Raw genomic sequence first — 23,328 nt, forward strand, 5'->3', positions numbered from 1 at the left:
TATATGTATCTATATGAAAGTCAATTGATGTGATTTTTACAGGGATATGGCTGTGAAACAATTACAAAAAAACTATACGGATCGTTTTTACTTCGGTATTGCCTTTCAAAAAGAAATCGTTCAAATATAAGTTCTATTTGAATGTTTGTTTTTTGAAAGCCTACACAGCAGTGTCGTTAAAAATAAGTTTCTGGATTAGTTGTTTGGATTTAATCGATAACTTAAATTAAAGAGTTTGTTTTAAAACTGACCGTAGATTGCAGCAATTTACAGAGTGTGAAATACTTTGTAGAATTTCGGGCTTTGTTTCAATTTGTGCACATAAATTTATGTTATATTGAAATAATAAAGAAATTCATCAACACGGATGCAGCTATCTTTTTTTGGGCTATTTTGCTTCAGTGTCTTCAATCTGGTTTTTGAAGTTGTTTAATACTTCAATGTGTTGTGTGCCTCAATTGGCGGCTGAGACTGACTTGTTAATGCTATTTGGTTCGCAATTTTGAGTATTTATTTTGTGTGTTACTTGAAGGCTGAAAATATTTTTGTTTTCAATTTTGTTTTCAAAAAACAGGTTCCGAGGGATAGCAAAAATAATGATGTCTTGCAATTGTACCTATTTGTCAGTCATTACGGGTGTGGCGATGTTTCGTGTTTTCTAAAAGCGTTTGGGAAAAATTTGGAATGCGTTGAAAGTGCCTGGTTGATTTTACTTGGTTTAAATGAATTTTTCATGTAAAGTTTTTTTCCAACTAGCCGATTTGAGAAAATTTCTAGACCTGGGTATCACTTATTTTAGTAGATTGTGTTGTAATCATCGTCTGAAAACTTTTGGTTCCCACATTCTTTGAGGACATTCCAGGATAACATAATTTGCATCAAATTAGACCCCTTTGCGTCTTGAATTTCAGTACAGAGTGAAGTTTCACAAACCCCGCAGTTCTGGCAGAATTCTTAAGCCATTTTTTGTAAAGTTTGCTCTTGTTTTGATCAGTCGAGATATTCAGCAGAATTTTCAATGGTTTCTTTGAACAAAAACTATATGGTTGCTTTGAGACTGCGACTCTCCAGGTCAAATACTTAAGAAAATGAGTTTTTAGAAAACCGATTCCGCTCAGTTTTGGGCTCTCAAAGTTTCATTTTTGCCAACGTAGTAATTATGTATTCCTATACAGCACCCTACAAATTAAAAAAAGAACGTGCGCCTTGGGAGTAAAAATTGTATGCAAACTAAGCTTGGGCGGCAGACAGTGTAGACCCAAACAAACTTAAATCAAATTTTTAGTCAATCTGATACACTTTCTAAAGTTTTTTGACCCATTTTTTGCTTTTTGCTCCATTTTTGCAAAATTTTTGACTTTTCGACAACAAAAATTATGTGAAATCTGTCATTCACAAGGTAAATAATCAAGTATTCTTGACAAAAATTTTGAAGGTAAAAAAAACAGCATAAATCTAACATCAGAAATCAGAGAAAAAGTCAGGTATTTTACGCTCAGCAAAGCGTGGTTTAGAGGCAAAGTTTACTGAACAGCGACCACCAAGTGCCTGTTGTGCTTTGAGCTCATTAATCATGCAATCTACAAAAAATGAGTCAATGTAATCATATATTGTTCAAAATTGATTTTTTTTTATTTCGGGTGTAAATTGGTCGGTCACTGAAAAGTATGTGTTGTCTTCTGTGGCTAAAATTACTTAAAGAGGATTTCTTGGGCTCTTTTCAACAATTCATAGAATTTGAAGGTTGGTAGAGCGTTGTGTTTTTTAGAGATTTGCTCACAGACTTTGAATTTCTGAAGTTGTACTGGAGTTGTATTTGAAGCGTGATTTAGCTGTATCTGCTTTAGTACAGGTTGAAGACAACAAAATTGGGATTGAGAGAAAAAAAGGTTTTTAGCAAGAATTTCTGTTCATTCAATTGCAGTACTGGGACTAGAGATTTCACTATTTCTCATTCCAATATTTGATATCTTTATAACTGCAGCTTGAAGAAATCACAAACGACAAAAAGATAAAGAAAGTACGCCACATGTTTTCATAAAATAATTTTTTTTGCCACTCTAAAAATTTTGATCAGATTTCTCGTTTGCGAAAGTGGCAGCTCTTCAGTTTTGTCTGTATTGCAATGAAATAAATGTCATCCAATTAACAATTATTTATCATTGGAGACGAAATTTGCTTCATAAGACTCAATATACTTTCGGAAGTTTGTATCTGATTTTCAATGTTATCATTCCATGGCGCCTTGTTGAAACTAATCTGTGTTTGGTTTTGATCGAAATTGAATTCAATTGGAATGTAATCTTTCAGGTCTTCTTATTTAATTTCATCCTCCATTAAAAAAAATTCCAACTTTATTTTCCTCTTCATAAAGGCGTTTTTGACGTCTTGAATGTTTCTCTTCCTACACAGTGTTGTAGCTAAAGAATTGAATGATCTCAAGTGCTCTCCATGAGTTCAAGTAAACTCATTTTTTAATATTTTCTTTATATAGCTAACATTTCAAATGTTTTTACACATAGCTGACATTTTGGTGTGTATTTAGTCAGAAACAATAGCAAATTTTTAAGTTTTGGCCGGAAAATTTGTTTTTGCTTTTTCTCCTAAAGAAGTTTTTAAGTGGATTATTCATGCTTTCGAAATGTAAGCCGCGTTATTCAGTGGAAGTTTAAAAAGCAGTTCCACATCTTTTTTTTTCATTTTCTACCTTCCCTCCTTTTTGTCCCAAAAGCTACTCTTTAGTTACTTAATTGACTTCATTATCTGATTTCAAAGGGCGCTTAATTCAATAAATTTACTGTGTAAATATCAATTTCCTTGAGAACTCGCAACTACGCAGAAAAACTGTTATCGGATCATTTAATTTTTACATGGTTTAAGTTCCTTTGCTATATTCAAAATCAAAAAATCCTCTCATAATCGAGTCAACCACTTATCCAGGTCGCCAGGATTTTTTATTTCTTTGCATTGTAGACCAAATACTTCTTATTGGATGTTTCAGTGGCCTGTCATGGGTTCATCAGGGTTATTGCAAAAAAATTCCTGCTAGAAAGTTGCAAAAATCTCTAGCGAGAATGTTTGCGACAAGCAGTCAAATCTTGTTCAACTGCTCACATGCCACAAGTGGCTGAATTTGTTTTGCTATAAGTTTTCAAATTGCCGGTATGATGCAAATTGTACCCTCAGGTTGAGGTCCAGACCAAAATGGGTTCTGATAAGACCGACCCAGACTGAAGTGTCCTCTGATTAGACTATCGTGCGGTCGAAGCTCCGTGTGCGCTTAAAGTGCGCTCGAAAACCTCCACTGATTAGACTATTGTGCGCTCGAAAGTCATACCCTGATCAGACTAGTGTGCGCTCGAATCCGCCTCTGATCAGACCGAAGTGCGCTCGAAATAGCCTCTGATCAGACTGAAGTGCGCTCGAAATTGCCTATGATCAGACTAACGTGCGCTCGAAATCACCTCTGAATTGCCTATGATCAGAAAGTGCGCTCGAGGTTGCCTCTGTTTAGACTAAAATGCGTTCAAAACAGTCTGATCAGAGAATGATTTTGAACATGAACAAATCTCTCAATATGGCTATAATATAATCATTTCGAAAACGATGTTATCAATCTTACATTCAACTAATGAAAAGACAGTTCTAAAAGTATTGCAAATAAAAATGAGACCAAAAAAATGCCCATTTTTTAAATTTTGCCATTAATTTATCTTTTTAACTGAATAAATGAACTTAGACAGCTTTGCATAAAAGCGTCTTGATCTACTTTGATTCAAAATCTTTTATTGAGCGACCTCTGATCAGACCGTCCCAGACCAAATTTGCCTCTGATCAAGCAAGTTCCAGACCATTGTCCAGACAAAAGTGCGCGCGAAGCCTTCTCCAGTCCATGTAATTCGAGTGCACCGAGAACATGTGTGCATTCGAAGATGGTCTGATCAGAGCTGAATTCGGTCTGGGCACCTCAAACTGGGCCTCCTTGCACATCACAGTACACCCGTGACACACACATACACGACTACGCAAGCAAACAAGCATACACACCCACCCCCACCCACCCACCCACACACACACACACACACACACACACATACACACATGCACACACACGACACACACACACATACACACACCCCACGCACACACGCATAGCCAGTTGTGTTGACGTAGTCACGCACACACACATTTTGATACGAACTATATTCACAAACGGTAATCAGTCACTCCTTTACTCATTTTCAATAACATGGATGTATGATTTTTAAGGAAACACGACTCGCAGGACCACATTTGAACAGATTTAAACAACCTGGTTTTCAATACAAAAGAATTATGCTCAAGCGATTTTTTATAATACGCGAAAATACCAGTAGACCTCTTTGCTATTTCAATAACTACTTGAAAAACGCTTGAAATTTTTCGGTCTTTGACACTAGAGCCATTCCGGCCTGAAAATTAGTTGAAGATCTCAGTACCAATGTTATAACAAGACCTCAAGTCTGACTTACTATGGACATCTAAATCGCTTTATAGATCCATTAAAAATGGATGATCCAATTTTCAACTGAAAAATTACATTCAAGCGGAATGGACAGTATGCGTGGAACACGTGGTCAATGCTGGGTTATTAATTATTAACCAGTTATACTCAGGTGTTTCCATAGAACTACAGAACATTTCACGTGCACCGTTTTTCCATAAACTTGTCCACATTTTTCCCACGTACTGAAATACAAGTTGTGTGTACAATAAACAAAAACGTCACCATAATTACGCTTATATTTTGCTTGTCATTGCTTAATTGTTTACTCACAGTTTGTGTAAAAACTAAAAAAGCGGTTATTATAATTGCCCGCTTTAATTCCGAATTATATCGTCCAGTTTAAACGTGAGTAGTTAAAACATTATAATGGATGCATTACCAAAAAGACGAAACGGGCATATTAATCAGTTTTAAAATTCGGGCAGGAACAATTAATTGTTGGGTTGGTTGTAAATGATTGCCATCTTTTTAGAACAGTTTTTAGAATTTTCTTCAGAATTTTTCAGAAAATTTTTGAAAGCATTATTTTTTTTTGAAAGTCATCGGCTTTAAGAACTAAGCGATCTGTTTCAATTCCTCCCTCCTTATTTGGCTATACAAACAAGAGTCGGTGCAAGAAAACGTATAAAATCGTTCACACAAAAAAGTCAAACCAGAAATTTTGTCCACAGTGGAAAAGGAACCAACTCCGGCGGTTCGTTAAATTTTTTTGCTTTCTTCACATGTGCGGATTGACGTCATTATGTATTGACAGTTTCATTGAGGAGATACAATTGTCAAAATGCCCCCAACAGTGGACGGAAGGAAAGGCACAGGCAATGACAGAGGGAGTAGGAACTTCCTTAAGTCGGGCCAGTCCACACTTACGACAGGTGGTCACAAAGGAGGGGGTCCAGGGGCAGGACCCTCCCCAGCAAGTTCAGGCGCACCTGGTAAGAAAAGTTCATAAATCATCACGTGGCATGCGAAGGCCTCGTTCGGAAACAGTCTCAATCTTTTACTCTCTTGTGCACCAAGAGCATATAGAGCATCTGGATTGCAATTGTGCATTATTTGGCAAGTGCTTTTACTGGATCCCCCCGCGGATACTCAGTTAAACGAAACTTGAAATACCTTGGCAAGGCCATGATTGGGTTCTTCTTAAAAACCATCAAAATATGTAAAAAAAAACTGCGTCTTCTTTGCTCGCTTGTCTTTCAAAATATTAGATTTCATCCATATTCCATTTCGATATTAGGTTTAAAAGGTCTCATCACTGATTACCCTATCAGAGTAAACGAGGGCTTCAGTTTGCTCACAGGAACATTTTCGGCAATGAAATCAAAATTTGATCACGAGGGGAAAACGAAATCAGTTTTTTGTAATGAAGCGTATTTTGTAATTTATTTTACAATTTTTCATTTTTTTCACAGGTCGACCTCCCCCGGTTGGAGTGAAGGCGCCTCATAATGCCTACTTGAACGAGCAGAATGCACAGAAGAACCGAAAGATCGAGTTCAACCCAGAGATGAGTTCACGCAACGGGAGTGCCATGAACGGGGCAGTGTCCCCAGTTCCCACCAGTCCCCAGAGGGTGGATAACACAAAGGGAATCGGACTTGAGCAGGAACGGGCACCTTCCACCCGCGCAGTATCGCCTGTTATTTACGATTTACCAAGGAATAAACAAGTAAACATCGCATTGATTGTAGTTAGCTTTTGCTGTAATATATTCTGTGTTGCTTAATCCGCTTCAAACAGAGGTGGGAAAACCATGCCTTGACAGGGTCTTCCCAATTATAGCCCCCCTCCATGAAATTATAGCCCCCTTTTATGGTATAATTACAATGATGGGGGGCTATAGGTTATCTGACCACTAAGCTTGGTGGGGGTGGGGGTACAATGGGGAAAGACCCGCCTTGACATATAAGATCTTTATAAATTTGGTTAATTAATAGCCGCCCTCATCTTCTCAGCCGGCTATTATAGCGCTCCTATTTTTATTACAATTCAAAGAATTTGAATTGTATTGGGGCGCTGTCTTTTTACGACTCGAAGAGGAGTATTGGAGAAGTCCTTTTTAAGACTCGAAGAGGAGTATTGGAGAAGTCTTTTTTTTTAATCAATTTTATTGGAGTGCTTTTTGAAGCGGGAAATGAAACGCGTAAAAGAATTTGGAGTGATTTTGCTGCTGAACAAAAGTGAAAAGCGGAGCGAAAAGAGATTGGTTTTTGTTCTAACAGTTTTGTGGGTAAGAATCATTTTTTGTTGAGAAATATGACCAAAAAATGGCGAAAGTTGGAACTATTTTTCTTAATTTTTTGCAATTTTTCGTTTTTTTTTCTGTTTTTAGCTAAGTTTCTTTGCCTATTATCAATTGCCTATTGTTTTGCGAGCATCTTGGATATCCTATTGGCTGAAGGGAATTTTTTTTTGGATTTATATGTTTTTTGAAATAATAAAAAATTTAATAACTTTTTCCAGTTTTTCGGAGAAAGTTGTTTTTAAGAGCTTTTTTTTTCATAATTTAGCCTAAAGTATTTTTCAAAATTCACATAAGTTGTTTTTAAGTACCAGTTGTTTGGATGAAGTTATTTTGGCAGAGATCGTTTTTCGGGATCTCCAATTTATCATAAAATTTGATCAGATTTTTATCATATTTTAACAGATTTGATTTTATTGTTTTTACTTTTTTGATTCATGACTTTGTTTCAAGATGATTATAAATTAGTGAAGGCATGTTTTGTTTGATGAGTAGTTGGATGGCGTTTAAATAATTTTTCACTTCGAGTCGTTTCCGGAATACTTCCGGCTATGTTTTTTTTAATCAAATTTATTGGAGTGATTTTGAAGCGGGAAATGAAACGCGTAAAAGAATTGGGAGTGATTTTGCTGCTGAACAAAAGTGAAAAGCGGAGCGAAAAGAGACTGGTTTTTGTTCTAACAATTTTGTGGGTAAGAATCATTTTTTGTTGAGAAATATGACCAAAAAATGGCGAAAGTTGGAACTATTTTTCTTAATTTTTTTTGCAATTTTTCGTTTTTTTCTGTTTTTAGCTAAGTTTCTTTGCCATTATCACTTGCCTATTGTTTTGCGAGCATCTTGGATACCCTATTGGCTGAAGGGAATTTTTCTTTGGATTTATATGTTTTTTGAAATAATAAAAAATTTAATATCTTTTTCCAGTTTTTCGGTGAAAGTTGTTTTTAAGAGCTTTTTTTTTCATAATTTAGCCTAAAGTATTTTTCAAAATTCACATAAGTGGTTTTTTTAAGTACTAGTTGTTTGGATGAAGTTATTTTGGCAGAGGTCGTTTTTCGGGATCTCCAATTTACCATAAAATTTGATCAGATTTTTATCATATTTTAACAGATTTGATTTTATTGTTATTACTTTATTGATTCATGACTTTGTTTCAAGATGATTATAAATTAGTGAAGGCGTGTTTTGTTTGATGAGGAGATGGATGGCGTTTAAATAGTTTTTCACTTCGAGTCGTTTCCGGAATTCTTCTGGCTATGTTTTTTTTAATCAAATTTATTGGAGTGATTTTGAAGCGGGAAATGAAACGCGTGAAAAAATTTGGAGTTATTTTGGTGCTGAACAAAAGTGAAGAGCGGAGCAAAAAGAGACTGGTTTTTGTTCATACCGCTTTTTTGAGAGAGCGAGAAATTGATGTGTGAAAAAGTTTTCTCTAAGCGAGCGAAATTTTTTTGTTCACGTGCGGCATTTTAAAGCAGTTTTTTTTCATTTATTTTGGTTAAGAGGTTTGGTTATGATTTTGTTTTAATTTTAGGCTCGTTTTGGTAGTGGTTTGAAGTTTTCTGGAAATTTATATGAGTTTTACGATAATTATTTGGAGGTTTTTAATGTATTTTGCTGATTTTCGGGCTAATTTTTGTGTTTTTTTTGTCGATTATTTTGTTTTACTAGCTCAAATGGGTATTGAAGAAACCCCTTCTACTTGAGAAAATTTATGAAAACAATTGGATACAGTTTTGTGGGTAAGAATCAGTTTTTGTTGAGAAATATGACAAAAAAATGGCGAAAGTTGGAGCTATTTTTCTTAATTTTTTGCAATTTTTCGTTTTTTTTCTGTTTTTAGCTAAGTTTCTTTGCCTATTATGACTTGCCTATTGTTTTGCGAGCATCTGGATACCCTATTGGCTGAAGGGAGTTTTTCTTTGGATTTATATGTTTTTTGAAATATTAAAATTTAGTAACTTTTTCCAGTTTTTCAGTGAAAGTTGTTTTTAAGAGCTTTTTTTTCATAATTTAGCCTAAAGTATATTTTCAAAATTCACATAAGTGGTTTTTTAAGTACTAGTTGTTTTGATGAAGTTATTTTGTCAGAGAAAGTTTTTTCGGGATCTCAATTTATATCAAAATTTGATCAGCTTTTTTATCATATTTTAACAGATTTGATTTTATTGTTTTTACTTTTTTGTTTCATGACTTTGTTTCAAGGTAATCTTAAATTAGTGAAGGCACGTTTTGATGAGAAGTTGGATGGCGTTTAAATGAATTTTCACTTCGAGTCGTTTCCGGATTTCTTCCGGCTATGTTTTTTTTTAAGATCTGTTCACACATTTTCATGACTTTTGAAGTCAAATTGGAGTGGTGATTCTGGTCACGCCGACACAGGAAGTGGAGCGAAAAAACGAGTGGTTTTGCGGCGTGAATTTTTTAGCTCTAATTTTAAAGTAGATTGAGAAAACCGTGTTTGAACAAAAATTCGTTTTCTCGGTTGTGGTTTTTTGTTCACATGCGGCAATTTCACTCTGACTTTTACGGTTTTTCAATTTTTTGGATCGGATTTTTTTCTTAAATGGTTTTCCCAATCCATTCACAGCTCATTCTAGACCTAGTTTTTTATTTGAATTAATTTTTCGTTTCTCGTTAGTGATGTTTTTGGTTCACATGCGGCATTTTGACATTGATTTTCTGTTTTTTCTTATTCAATTTTCTGATTTTTTCTAAAATGGTTTTCTCAATTCACTCATAGTCCATTCCAAGTCTAGTTTTTCTGTTTAGTCAATGAAAATTCTTTGAATTGTGCGTCAGGACTTGTCCTGCTATGTTTTTTTACTTCGTCGAAAAAAAAATGTTTCGCTTTACCTCATTTTGCCGCTTTTTCAACATTTTGCGTGATATCTTTTTGACTTCTGTAGGCTAGTTTCTCTCTTCTCTCATTCTGCTAAAAGTGATTTTGAATATCAGTTGCTCAGCAAAGCAATTCAAATTGAACAGAGTCAGTATAAAAAATTGAAGTCAGAAGTAGAAACGGGATAAACCCATAAAGCCCAATTTTAGATGCCCGCTATTTGAACGTCGTTCCTATAAGTCTTAGTTACCATCTCTAATGCTTTTTGGTATTGATAGTAGCCCCTGTAGCCTTTCTCTAAGAAACAGAGGTACGTTATGTTCAACTACGAAATGCCATCAAAATAAATCGGACTTAAAAATTGTTTTTGTACAAAAATCTTTTTTTTTTTCAATATCTTCTATTCTTTCAATCCAAATCATGCTTATTGGAATCAACGGCGGCTATTTTCCGGCAATCTGCCGGGTATGTTTTACATTTGTACATGACTTTTGTGCCCTTAATATGATTGTACGTGGTATAATAGGATAGTTGAGTTATGGGGACATTTTTTGTCTTGTATATCAAAAATTATGTTTATTAGACTACTGCTTTTTGACGCTAGTTATTAATGGTTTCAATCGGCCTCTTTTCTAGCGGTTAAAACCTCGGTACCTCGAAAAACAGGACGTCTAATATACACTTGCTTCACCAAGATCTTGATATCTCAAACGCAGATAGTGTCTTTGGAATCAATTATTGGTCTAGATATTCCGAATTGTCGAACCATTTCTCCTGAAATATGTATTAAAGTGTGTTTTTATAAGGGTGACTTTGAGCGGATAGTGTTGTTGAATCCTCTGGACAAGAAGTACGAGTGTCCAGTCTGTCATGACATCCTCAGATACCCTGTCCAGTTCGAGGACTGTGGACACAGGGTCTGCTCGTCGTGTCTCGTTGACCTACTCAAGTGAGTAACAGAAACTGTTCAGAGTAAATCAGAACTGAATCAGTATATTCTTATTGTACATTCTTATGCGCAGGTTCTGATCAAGTCTGATTTTAACATTTTAAAATTTATAACTTCAGGTAAAAAACGCTGCAAACAGTGATGATCAGCCTTGAAATGCAGAGCAAAATTATATGATCATCTCTTTTTTATTTTCTGTTTAGAATCTGATAGAACTACACAAGAAAAAATCAATTGAACGTAATATATTAAAATATTTGAATTTCAGCCAGAAGTCGTTTCCCTGAAGAACGCCCAGTTATTTATACGAAACTGGAAGTAATGGTTAAGTGACTCTGCTTGAAGTCACTGAGAACTTCTGCCGTTTATCGATAACTGCGAAGCGGTTCGAGATATTAAGTCAGAATTTCGAAGTGACTTCTGCAGAGTTACTTAACCATGCTTAAAACACGAAACGCGCACGTTTTAAAATGTCGAAAGTCTGTAGTGCCAGAAGTTAAAATGCCAGAATTTGCTACTTAACCAGAAGTTGACTTCCGTTGACTGTCGTCATTTTAAAACGTGCGCGTTTTGTGTTTTAAGCATGGTTAAGTAACTCTGCAGAAGTCACTTCGAAATTCTGACTTAATAAACGCCAGAAGTTCTCAGTGACTTCAAGCAGAGTCACTTAACCATTAATTAAAACACGAAACGCGCACGTTTTAAAATGACAAAAAGTCAACGGAAGTCAACTTCTGGCTAAGTAGCAACTTCTGGCATTTTAACTTCTGGCACTGCAGACTTTCGATATTTTAAAATGTCACTTGAGTGTTTTTATTTGAGCTCAGCTGAAAAATCAAAGTTTACATATCAAGAACTTTTTTAAGATGCCACTAGCATTACATAATGCATAGGTCTATTGCTCGCAGCTTTTCTTTCCATGTTCAAAAGGTTACTTACATAAACTAAAAGGTACAATCTGCTACCCTTTCCCTTTGAAGCCCCCACAACGTGATAAGGGCCCGATTAGCCCGATTATGGTATACATTTTATAAGCGGGGGGGGGGGGGCATTTTTACTAATAATAATAGGCCCGCCGCGGGGGGGGGGGGGGGCATTTTTACTAATAATAATAGGCCCGCCGCGGGGGGGGGGGGGTTCTCCTGGGAGCCGGAACACTCGGCGGGAATATCTTCATTTCGAATCTTTGGGTTTTCTATGATCCTGGGTTGCAGGGTGTCCCCGAAGTGTCCGATAGACGGGAAGGGTATCAAGAAGGAGAGCACATTCCCAGACAGTGCCATCAGCAGGGAGATTGGTGGACTCAAGTGCAGGTGTAACAACTCCATCATCGGGTGTCAGTGGATCGGAGAAGTCAGAACTGTCGCTGTTAGTTGATCTATAATTTTTCCTTAAATGCATTAGACTAAAATTTCTATATATTTGAAATGTCTGGATAAGAAGTCTGAAATCTAGTGTAACACCTTATTTGTTGAGATCCATGCTGAAATCTTTTAAGTTTGTACTCATCTTGTCATCTTGACGTTTTCTCACGATCTATCTAACCAATATTTTATTCAGATATATTAGCTTCCTTGCCACTTTTTCAGTGGGTTTTCAGAAAAGTATTGCTGCGCAAGATCTTGAGAGATAGCATTGTCTTCATGGGGTCTCTATGAGCGGAATTTTCCGCTTCCACTTCCCCCACAGATAGAAGATCGCGATTACTAATTCTACCCTGTGATATTGGTATATATCAATTGTACCTGCTAGACCCGAGTCCTGCATTTTTTTTAAAAAAACCTATTTAAGATAGACTTCAATCATACAGCTACGCTACGGACCCAGTTAAAGTCTACACATCATTTTTGTTCAGACCCCACTTGTGGGGGAGGAATTATATACACAAATGGGTTTTTTTTTTGTTTTTGTTCAGACAATTTTGGCCGATCGATATATTCATCACATAGAAATGTGAATGGTATCATTAAAAAGCTCATCCAGTGTAATGTTCGGAACTGAAAAGGGTTTTTTTGAGCTTCTTGTTTTTCGAAGAGTTATCGAGGTTTAAAGTTTTGCGTGAACATTGGATGTTTGGCATGATTTTATTTTTTTCAAGTCACTTATTGCCCATTCACTTTACAAAACCAGGTTCTGTTCAAGACAAACTTCATTTAATTTCAATTGATGCCCAATGAACAAATACTTCATTTCAAAGCAATCGTTCATTTTTTCATGGCTCCGACTCTGAAATTTCGTAATTTTTATTGAAACTTTTATTTTTTTTTTGAAATTCTAATAATATTTGGTAATCTTATGGCTTAGAATCATTGACTAAAATGCAACGGAATTCTTAAAGAGCAGTAACCGAACCTACGTTGTTATTTGAGTGGACAGCTAATGGTTGTTAAGGATTTAAAAATAATTGCTTGAACTCTTTTTGAACATTAACCAATCTTAAACTTGTTTCTGTGAACTGTAAGTCAGTCTCAATATTGACAGGACCCCCCATGTTTTCTACTCTAACCAAAATTTTTCTGTTTAGCCGTTTGTTTTCCAACTATTGTCTTTATTACTTGGATGGCACGACTTTTCATAAATTGTTTTTTTAACTTTTGGTTATTATTTTAATAATTCTGGATTCTTTCGAAATCTTAATTCAATATCGTATTTTTGCCAGTTCTCATTGGCATAATGAGGACTTTCAATAGACCATAGATAAGTTTTGCAGAGTAAAACTTACGTTTTTAATGGCTTCGACAATGTCTTTCTCGCAATTTTCTATTGATTTTTTGGTTTTTGCCTGTATTTGTTGTCGTTTTCATAGTCATACCACTGATTGTAATGACTTGTTGATGATTTAAGAATGACACAATTGATTGTCTAGTCATCCAAGCATAACTTATTTTAAGTTATTATTAGTTGATCTTCGTTGAGAGCTTTTGAATTTAATGGCTTTGATACAACGGGTTTTCTAAAAAAAAATCGTGGTTCTAAAAGATTTGTTAATATTGGTTGGTTTTTTGAAGTAATATTGTCAAAAAATTTCCATTCTTCAATCAAAATTATTTGAAAATGAAAAAAAAGTTAATGAGTATTTCATTTTTAAATGGATTTGACACTTTTCTCTCAATTTTTTTCAGGTTGCTGTTTTTTCTTTAAGTAGTTGTAAAGAACTGAGAGGTCTTATAAACGTCTAATTGAGTGTTGAACAGATCAAATTACTCAGTGCCGTAGGTTTATATCAAATAGCCTTTAATTTTATGGTGTTATTTGTTTTCAAACTTTTTTTAATTTTTAGTTTTTGTTATATTGTTAAACTTATATCTAATTCTCATCATTGAGAAGCCCCATCCACTTCCCTTTAATTCAAGTATTAAAATGGCTAATGATATGCCGTAACTAGGTTTTGGTTTGTTGAACATATGTGTTCGCATAAAAATTTTGATAGTGGTCGAAATTTGTGTTCCTTTTTCTCTTCTTTAAGAACATTAGCGTAATAACAGATCCGAATGGTTTTCGAATGAGGGTCAAGTGAACATAATTACTTCTTCAGATTAGTTTAATTAACGTTTGCAATGAAAAAAAATATATTCAGATAACAGCGAAAGTTTTGAACTGCTTCAATAATTGATGTTTTCGCAAATTGTTTGTCAGTTTTATAGTTTGTCTGTGTCTTTAGTCCGTTTCTGTGGCTTAGTCTAACCAGTGACAAATTTTATTGGTTTTGTAATTATTTTTTTAGTAAGTATTTTTAGAAATTTTTGGTTAAAAGCTAAAGGTTTTTAAGACGTTTGTAAACACTTGGTTTAAAAATATTGGTTATTTTTTGAATTTCGCCTCATTTTTGCCAACTTTTTGTCAACTTGTTACCTAGTCTCTTTAATATAAAGTTCCATCTATTTTATAGTAACGAAAAAGTAATTTCATGTAGTTAAGTTTTCTTTTGATTATATTTTGACGTTATTGCTAGGTGCTTTTATGTTTAGATGTTGAATTTTTGCCGTAAAATTGTTTGTTCTTTTTTTGCTTATTTTGTGTTACTTTTATTTTTTCTCCCGTAGTCTTTTTTATTGGTGTGAGATCTAGTGAGCGCTGTAATGAGGCATGTCATTATGCAATTAATTCATTTAATAATTTGTGTAACGATTTTTTTTCAAAGATCTATTTTTGATTATCTCTTCATTTGGTTGGCAGTTGAGTCAAAAATGTAGATGAGCGCGGGTCGGAACATCATGTGCAAACGCATTTTAACGACCCTCCTTGTCATACACAAAATGGCCCGAAACATTTTTATAGACAAAGATAGGACTCTTTTTTATCCATCCAGTACTTGACGAGGGTCCTATCCAATACTTGCCAAATCAAAACAATAATTAGAGCAAAAACGAGAACTATTTTGTTCACACAAAAATTTTGTTATGAAGGAAGTAAGGAAACAGCTCCGTGAAAAACTTCTGCTTTGTAGGGTCACATAGAAGCAGAGTGTCGCTTTGTGAGCATGGAATGTCCGAACAAGTGTGGAGACACTTTCGAGAGACGACACCTCGACACTCATATCTCGGACGTGTGTCTCAAACGGGTACTACATTGCCCTCACTGCTCTGACATTGTACCTGCGCAGGAAATGGATCTGCATGAGAAAGAGTGTCCGAGTGTGAAGAGACCCTGTCCAAATGACTGTGGGGCTAAACGGACCAAAGCTGAGGTCAATATTAATGTTTAAGTGTATTATACTCCACTGCCCAAAAGGTACACATTTATCGAGTAAAATTTAGTCACAAATTGCATTTTTCACCCTCCATGTTTTAAGATTGGATTTGTAAGCGTGCGTGGACAGCGACAGTAAGAAAAACCAGATCAAATTTTCTCCGTGTTTTTGGATCTATTCTTATTGCTATAATGACTCAGAAAAAGTTAACATATTTTCATAAATTATTCGATACAATTTTTACATAATAATTACAACGAGCTGAACTGTTTCATAACAATGGACTTTAATCTTGGCTGGTTTTTTTTAAAGTTACCGTTCGCTTTTCTTACTATACTTTTCCGTGATCTCGTCTAAACCCAATCAAAATTGAGAGCCGGTTTGAACGTTTATATATTTTCTATGATGCTTTTTTATGAGTAGAGAAGTATCAAAATAAAGATGAGGAAAACACTTTTTTCTGACGCAGCAGATAGTATGACGTAAGACCCGACCAAAATCGTTTATGAAAAAAAACCTGATAAATTATCTTAAAAACTCTGAGACCTAAGGCTACCTATAATCTGATGTCCTGATACGACGTCTTAAAAGTTACCTGGGTGTACGACATAAAATCATGCAAGATATCGGAAGATTATTATAGAACAGGAACAACGGTATATTTAGTTCCTTACCCGTAACAGCCGAACCCACCAAGCATATCATTTATAGCCCCGAACCCCCCGAATTAAGGTCAATATATCATAATGTGGGGGCGCTATGATTTATTTCCGTGGAGGCTTATAATAGGAAAAAACTCGTATAACTTCATGATAAACGTTTCTGACGCTTTTGTAATTCAGTCGATCTTTTTTTAGATGGAGAAACACTTGCAAGATGAGTGCAGCTCTAACAAAGTTCACTGCACATACTACGAGGCTGGCTGCCTTCATATGGTAAGAGCAAAAGTTCACTGGTTGGGATGTTGTAAAAGAAAAGAAATGGAAAATCGGTCCCGAAAAACAAATTCATTTTGAGTAAACCAAGCTATCATTTTGTCCTAGAATACCAATGTTGTTCAAATAAAGTTTTGACCTGTTCATGGGAAAACCACTGTTAGTTTTACTGCGTCAAAAAAATCAAAATGAAGTAGTATTCGAAATTACGTAGTTTGACTGAATAAATAAATACAATTATCAAGTATGTTTTTCGGAAAGATAGTTCGATCAATTTCAATTCACACATTCAAATAAGGGAGTCAATTGTTTGAAATGAAAACAATTTTTTTCACGTAATATATTAGGGCAGAAAATTTTTGGTTAAATGTTCTTTTTTATCAGTTTTGTGACAAGCAATCAATTAACTTGTTGACTTACACACAGAATTTGTGAATTTGAAGGTAGTCAAATAAAAATATTGTGTTTGTTCTCATTAGCTGAAACATTTTATTTCCGATGAAATATTTTATTTTCCGATACGTTTCAACAAAGAAAGTGTGTTTAGTTTCAATTCTGAAACAGAGTAAATGAAATTTTTGTTTATAATTTTGAAATAAATTCAGAGACAAAGAGTTCTATTTAAAAGACTCTAACTGAAAAAAGAGATTTTGTGACAACTTGGGTTTGGTCCGAAAAAGTTTAATAACAGTTTTCTTACAAGGTTCGCTAGTATGAGCCTTTTGAAGATACTATTTGAAGATACTAATACAAAAAAGTAATAGAATTATACTATTTTTCATCTATAAAATTATCTATCCATTAGCTGTTGATAAAAATACCGAGAGAACAAGGAGGCTCGATAATGTGCGTACACATGAAATTCCGACCCCGTCCATCCGCATTTTTGGAATAAATGTCTAACAAATGAGGAACAGATAGAAAACCCCCCAAAAATTAAGTATTTTTCGAAAATAAAATATGTATCAACAAAAAGATCGCCTCCATAGCAAATACCTCAGTGGATTAAAAAAAGCCGCACTAGATTGATGAGATCAGCCATTATTAAGAAAGCAAGTCAAGACGAACACCAAAATCAAACAACAAACATTAATTACATCAAAAACATTATGTCCATTTTCAATATATATATATATATATATATATATATATATATATATATATATATATCAACAAGGTCAAAATAGCGTCACGTAAAAAACTTGCATGAAACTAAACAAAATAACTTGCATAGAAAAGATGTGGGGACCACTCCATATTATGGCTCGGTAACAATTACACAATAAAGAATAAAACATAGCCGGACAAGTCCTGACGTACAATTCAAAGAATTTTCATTGACTAAACAAAAAAACTAGACCTCGAATGAACTATGAATGGATTGGGAAAATCATTTAGAAAAAAATTGGATTCAGAAATCGAAAAAACAGTAAAAAACAAAGTGAAATTGCCGCTTGTGAACAAAAAACCACTAGCGAGAAAGCGAACTTTTGTTCAAACACCGTTTTCTCACTCTACTTTAAAATTAGAGCGAAAAAATTCACGCCGCAAAACCACTCGCTTTTTCGCTCCACTTCCTGTTTCAGCGTGACCAAAATCACTACTCTGCTTTGACTTCAAAAATCATGAAAATGTGTGAACAGGTCTTAAAAAATGACAGCGCCCCAATCTACAATTCAAATTCTTTGAATTGTAAAAATTCTTTGAATTGTAAAAAACAGCAAAGTTAAAAAATTGGTTATATTCATATTTTACGTAAAGTCATATTTTGCCCGTCAAAATATGTTCAATCGAACATTCCTCGACAGTTATTCAATCCTACCACTCATTACTTTATACAAGAGGAATATTCATCAACCAAAAAGTTACCCTTTTAGCATAGTTCATTCGCCTTTTAAGGGTCGCCCGACCCGGAACAAAATTTCATAAAATTTACCAGATATAACTATTATTTTAGTGTCCACGAGTGGAGTTGAACAAGCATTTGAGAACAGATGCTCTGATTCACGTGGACTTGGTTGCCAAGCTGTTGTTTGAGACAAGGAAACTTGTGAACAAACATCAGGGATTCATTGGGGGCACCAATGACTTCCTCAACAATCTCGGATCATCGGTAAGTGCCGTTTGGAAAGTTAGGGTATATCATAATTCTGAAATTGTTTGGAAAAGTTCGAGCGAGCATTTTTAAAACAAAAGTTGGCATTGAACACAAAATCATTGCGTTGAAATTTTGAAGTTGGAAGGTACCTTTTTAATGACTATCAACACGTTGCCCATTGACCATTCGTAACCACAAAAAAACAACCTTAATCTACATTGTCATGGTTTAGATCTCTATGAAAACACTTAAAGGGGTTATTGGCTAAAATTACCGGGTAAAGGATCAAGCGATCCAGTAACAGTCGAGCAACGTCTTGCTTATTCAAGGGTGAATCAAAAATTTGTTCATGAGTCGAGAAAGCTGTTTTTATGTGATTGTGGCCGACCGCGCAGTGTCTTTTCAAATAATTCTTGTGTCAATTTAAGTCTTTTCATTAATCGAGATATAAACTTGGCTGCGGAGCAACCGCAAATGTGAGCTCAGGTTATAATCGAATGGTTATCTGCAAGATTCTGGCCGATACTGCCAGATTCTTGCAAGAATATGTATATTCTTGCAAGATTTCGACCAGAATCTTCCAATTCTTCTGCCAGAATCTTTCAAGATAGCTATTGCTATGTCAGAGTCTTACACAACAGCTATTTTTCTCAGATTCATACAAGATAGTCATTTTTTTCTGTTCGAACTTTACAAGATAGCCATTTTTTCTGCCGAAATATTACAGGATTGTAAATTCGCTAAATCCACTCCTAAGTCGTTGAAATCTTAAACTAAAAACAGTCACTCGTCGCAATATTTGAAAGTATACATACTTTGGGCCTCGACAAAAGAAAGAAAAAAGAGAGCATCAGAAAAATGTTAATCTAAGGCATCAAAAGCAGTCCTCCCATCTTCGATCTTTGCGCTTTCTTGAAATCTTTTTCATTTTTTCTTGATTTTTTGTTTTAGTCTTCTTGAAGATGGGTTGAAAATAGGATGAATATGAGTTGAAATATCATGATGAAGACGAGTTGAAGTCAATTGCATGGCTATGACACACATGTTAAATAACATACAAAGATAGCAAACAAAAACAAAGAGTCAAAGCGAAAAAGACCTAAGAAACGGAAAAAGCCCGCAAAACGACAAAAAACAGGCAACAAAACTCCACGGTGTGCCCCAAAAACAAAACATGCCATTCATGACGTATTATCACTGCTAAACATTTTGCAACGCAACTATGTCTGATAGGGAGTTCGAGATTTTTCAACGATACGAGAAGTGAGACATATACATTTACGAATAATGAAGGTACTAAAAAGTCTCATAAAAAGCATCAGAAATTCGTTTTCTGTTAAATGTCAACAATTTTTTCCTTTTAAAAGTTTGGAGTGAAAATATTTAAAAAACTGAAGCGCTTGTTTCAAAACCTTAGGAAAAATTGTGAAGTCACAGTTTAAACTGAAAAACTTGAGATAAGTTTTGACAAAGTGGCGCAGTTCAGAATAAAGTTAGAGGCGCAAAAACAAAAATTACCGCCTTATTTTGCTAAAAATTGCTCATTTTGCGTTTGTAAAAAGAAATCCAATGAAATTGAGCCAAAAAATGGTTCTCGCCGCAAGATTTCTGATTTGCGCTACTTCTTCATAACGTATCCAAAATTTTAAGTTTTCGTTTGTATCTTTGAACGTTATCTTTATAACGCGCCTTACTAATTTGAAACGCTATTGAGAAACGTTATCTGGAAAATGTCAAAAATTGAAAAAAATGTTATGAAAACTCATAAAAGCAACGCCAAAATCATTGTTTAAACAATAAAACAGCTATAAAGATACCCTTTTAATTCACTTGAGGGAAAAATCTGACTCCCTCATGCTACGACAACGCTAAAAAGTGGCAAAATTAAGATTAAAAGTGCCAAATCTAAAAATTTTTTTTAAACCAAGTTTTCAAGAACATAAGTCATAACAACCATCAGATTTTAACTGAGCAAATTAGTAAATAGGTTAACTTGCTGCCGCTTAAAAAGCCAATTGAAAGTGTCATTTCTCAGACTAAGTCACAAGACTGCAAAATAACAACGAATGGTAAAGCATAAAATTTTTACAAACAGTTTTACGCAAACGGCGTTGAATCCAAAAGATCCAGAATTTTTTGATTAAAATTATATTGACATGATTGTTCAACGGCCTTGAAATGTATGTAGATTTAACCTTCTATCCTCGATCGTCTCGATGGGTTGGAGATAGGATGACGATGGGCTGAAGATCATGACTGAAATGAGATGCAGACAGTTCCTTGGTTATAACACAGAGTAAAACTAAATAACATACAAAGATAAAGCCAAAAAAACTCGAAAATTCAAGACCTAAAAACGGAAAAGAGCGGCAAAACGTCACTGTGTATCCAAAAAACAAATACCGCCATAGACGACGTATTATCACTGCTAAGCGTTTTGCAACGCAGTTATGTCTGACAACGGGTTCGAGATTTTTAAACGATAGAAGAAGTGAGACATATACGTTTACGAATAATGAACATACCAACAAGTCTCGGAGATACATAAAGACCTCAGACATTCGTTTTCAATTAAATGTTAACGCTTTTTTCCCTATAAGAAATCTTGCGTTTGCAGAAAGAAATCTGATGCAACTGAGCCAAAAACAAGATCTCACCGAGGAAGAGTGCGTTTTAAGAGCATATTTAAAAACAAATTGAGAACCACGTTTAAGATTTACATTTCCAAGCGCTACTTCTTCAAAACGTATCCAAATTTTAATTTTTTTCGTGTCTTGGATTGTGATCTTTATAACAAGCCCCACAGAGCGGAAACGCTATTGGGAAACTTGAAATTTTCGCAAGTAAAATCTTCATAGAGATCTGAGTGATGTCAGCTATTGCCCTTTGCTTACGTATAAATCCACAAGCAAATAAGTCAGCATTGGTCGAAGTTTAGGGGTTTGTTTTAGTTGGTAACGAAGCAAACGTTTCACAACTACTGGAGACAGTTCAAACACGTTGATATAGACGGAGATGAACAAAAAATTACGTAAATTAGCAGATTTTTGGAGGTTTTTTCATTTGAACCCCTCTTTCCTCCTGAGGTGGATATTATAGTCCTCTCTGATTGTTTTTATGGTGTTAAGCTCTGGAGGGGCTACAATGAAACGACCCAATTGAAGCTCGATTGCATGAATTACTTTTAACGAACGGTCGGTAACATTTGGAAAAAGTAACTCTATTTAGTAACATTTTTGGTTTATCTATTAATAGGGTCTGAGTTTCGAAAAGGCGATTGGTTCTCAGCTGTTGTGGAGGATAGAGGGAGTCCAGGAGAAGGTGAGACAGGCGAAGAGTAACGAGAAGGTGACCCAGTACAGCAAACAGTTCTACTCTGGACCACATGGATACAAACTCATTGCTGCCACTTGCTTCAATGGAACTGGCGGAGGTCTCTGTCGTATTTTGAAAAAGCCCCCCATTCATGAAAGCCCTAGCCGAGACGTCAAATTATTAAAAGCCATTTACATTTTAATGATAATCGTCAATCCAGAGTAATTTAGGCTACTTTAGTAAAAAATCAGAACAAAGAAGCTCGTAATAGAAAATTATTGTAAAGTAGAATTTTAGGCCTTAAATTGATTAGGTTTTAGTAATCAATAAGAAATTTTCAATAAGAGCAAGTTAGCATTTATTAAAACATGAATCGTTAGTCGCGCTAAAGACCACATCAAATTTTGGATTGTGCTGAACTCCAGCGTACAAAAAAAAGGTCAAGCTTAAAAAGTTACGCTGCGCGAAATTTTTTTCACGAGTTCTTTGAAAGGAGCACAAATTATTTGGGTCGTTTCAACATTCGAGGCCTAAATCTTGAAAAAAGTGTACTGAATTGGCGTTTTTCTTCTCTTCAGGTGCGGGTCAGTTCTTGCCCATCTACATCTTTGTGTGCAAAGGAGAATACGATGCCCTTTTGCCTTGGCCGTTCAAGGCCGAGTTGACCCTCACTCTTATGGATGTGAGACCTGACTTCGACGCCCGCGAAGACATCACCTACACATTCAAACCCGACCCTGACGATCCCACCATGAAGGTACTCGGGTCGAGAAATTGACAAATAATCGACCAAAATTTTACCGGAAAATTTTGAGATCCGGTCAAAACGTACATTTTTTAAGGAACTACAGGAATTCAGCTCGAATAAATGCAAGATGTGAGCGAAAATATACATCTATATCAAATTTGGCTGGGCTGCTACAGATCACACAATACGGGATCTCTTTATGTATGCCAGTCAAACTTGACAAAAGATATAACAAATCAAAGGCAAAGATATATGCCTAAGACCTGTCTGTGCTATAAGTCTCAATTTAAAATAGTTGGGGGGCTGAAAAGTTCAATTAATTAAATAGATAGTTTAAATGAACAAGCTTACTAATTACCAGTTGTGTAGTGGTGAAATGGAGGTGAGCTGCTGGGCGATCGTTCACTTGGGTGTTTCTTCAGTTATGTTATTTGTCGAAAAGGAAAGTTATAAAATCAAAACTGGAATTATTTGTCTAAGTTATTAAACAATTTTGTTCGCCTATTTTATTGTTAAAGTGAAGTTAAATTTTGAGAAAAATGAAAGCAGTTGTCTGCTGCTTGCTTCTGGGAGTGATTTCTGTCTCTCTAATTTTATTCCGTCCCACTTCGCTGAGAGAAACAATTAATTCCTCTCAGCTCCGTTTGGGCCGATAGGGAGCGAATCACAAACTCACGTTCATAGTGAGGTGCTTCTTAATTTTCCTATTGGCCGAGAAGACAAGAGAATTAACTCTTTTTTATCTCACGGAGAAATTATTGAAACTCCAAAAAATAATAAAAATCTAAAAAGCTGAGAGCATCAATTATTGATTTCGTAGGCGCCTGTTTTCTGCTTTTCCCCTCTTCTAAAACCGCAACAATTATGGTTTTCTTGGGGGCTTTTTATGAGACTCTATTGTCTTTTCCCCTGAAGCAATCTGCTTCATCTTTATTGAACTTGGGGGGAAAGATCTGCATTGCA

At 35.2% G+C, this 23,328-nt stretch overlaps 1 protein-coding gene across 1 annotated transcript in view; it reads left to right on the forward strand.

The window, feature by feature from the left end:
* The first annotated feature begins 4,671 nt into the window (after positions 1–4,671).
* Positions 4,672–23,328, forward strand: part of LOC142339861 (TNF receptor-associated factor 4-like) — a 39,676-nt gene continuing 21,019 nt past the window's right edge. Inside the window, exons 1-10 of the mRNA XM_075390179.1 lie at positions 4,672–4,891; positions 5,301–5,478; positions 5,959–6,215; positions 10,437–10,579; positions 11,794–11,947; positions 15,027–15,266; positions 16,127–16,204; positions 18,162–18,317; positions 21,558–21,735; positions 22,196–22,374. Of these exons, the coding sequence (XP_075246294.1) occupies positions 5,328–5,478; positions 5,959–6,215; positions 10,437–10,579; positions 11,794–11,947; positions 15,027–15,266; positions 16,127–16,204; positions 18,162–18,317; positions 21,558–21,735; positions 22,196–22,374 (1,536 nt within the window). The 5' untranslated portion in view covers positions 4,672–4,891; positions 5,301–5,327. The remainder of the gene's footprint in view (positions 4,892–5,300; positions 5,479–5,958; positions 6,216–10,436; positions 10,580–11,793; positions 11,948–15,026; positions 15,267–16,126; positions 16,205–18,161; positions 18,318–21,557; positions 21,736–22,195; positions 22,375–23,328) is intronic.

Source organism: Convolutriloba macropyga, chromosome 5, assembly GCF_964194025.1.
Source record: "Convolutriloba macropyga chromosome 5, txConMacr16.3, whole genome shotgun sequence".
In the NCBI taxonomy this organism is placed as follows: Eukaryota; Metazoa; Xenacoelomorpha; order Acoela; family Convolutidae; genus Convolutriloba; species Convolutriloba macropyga.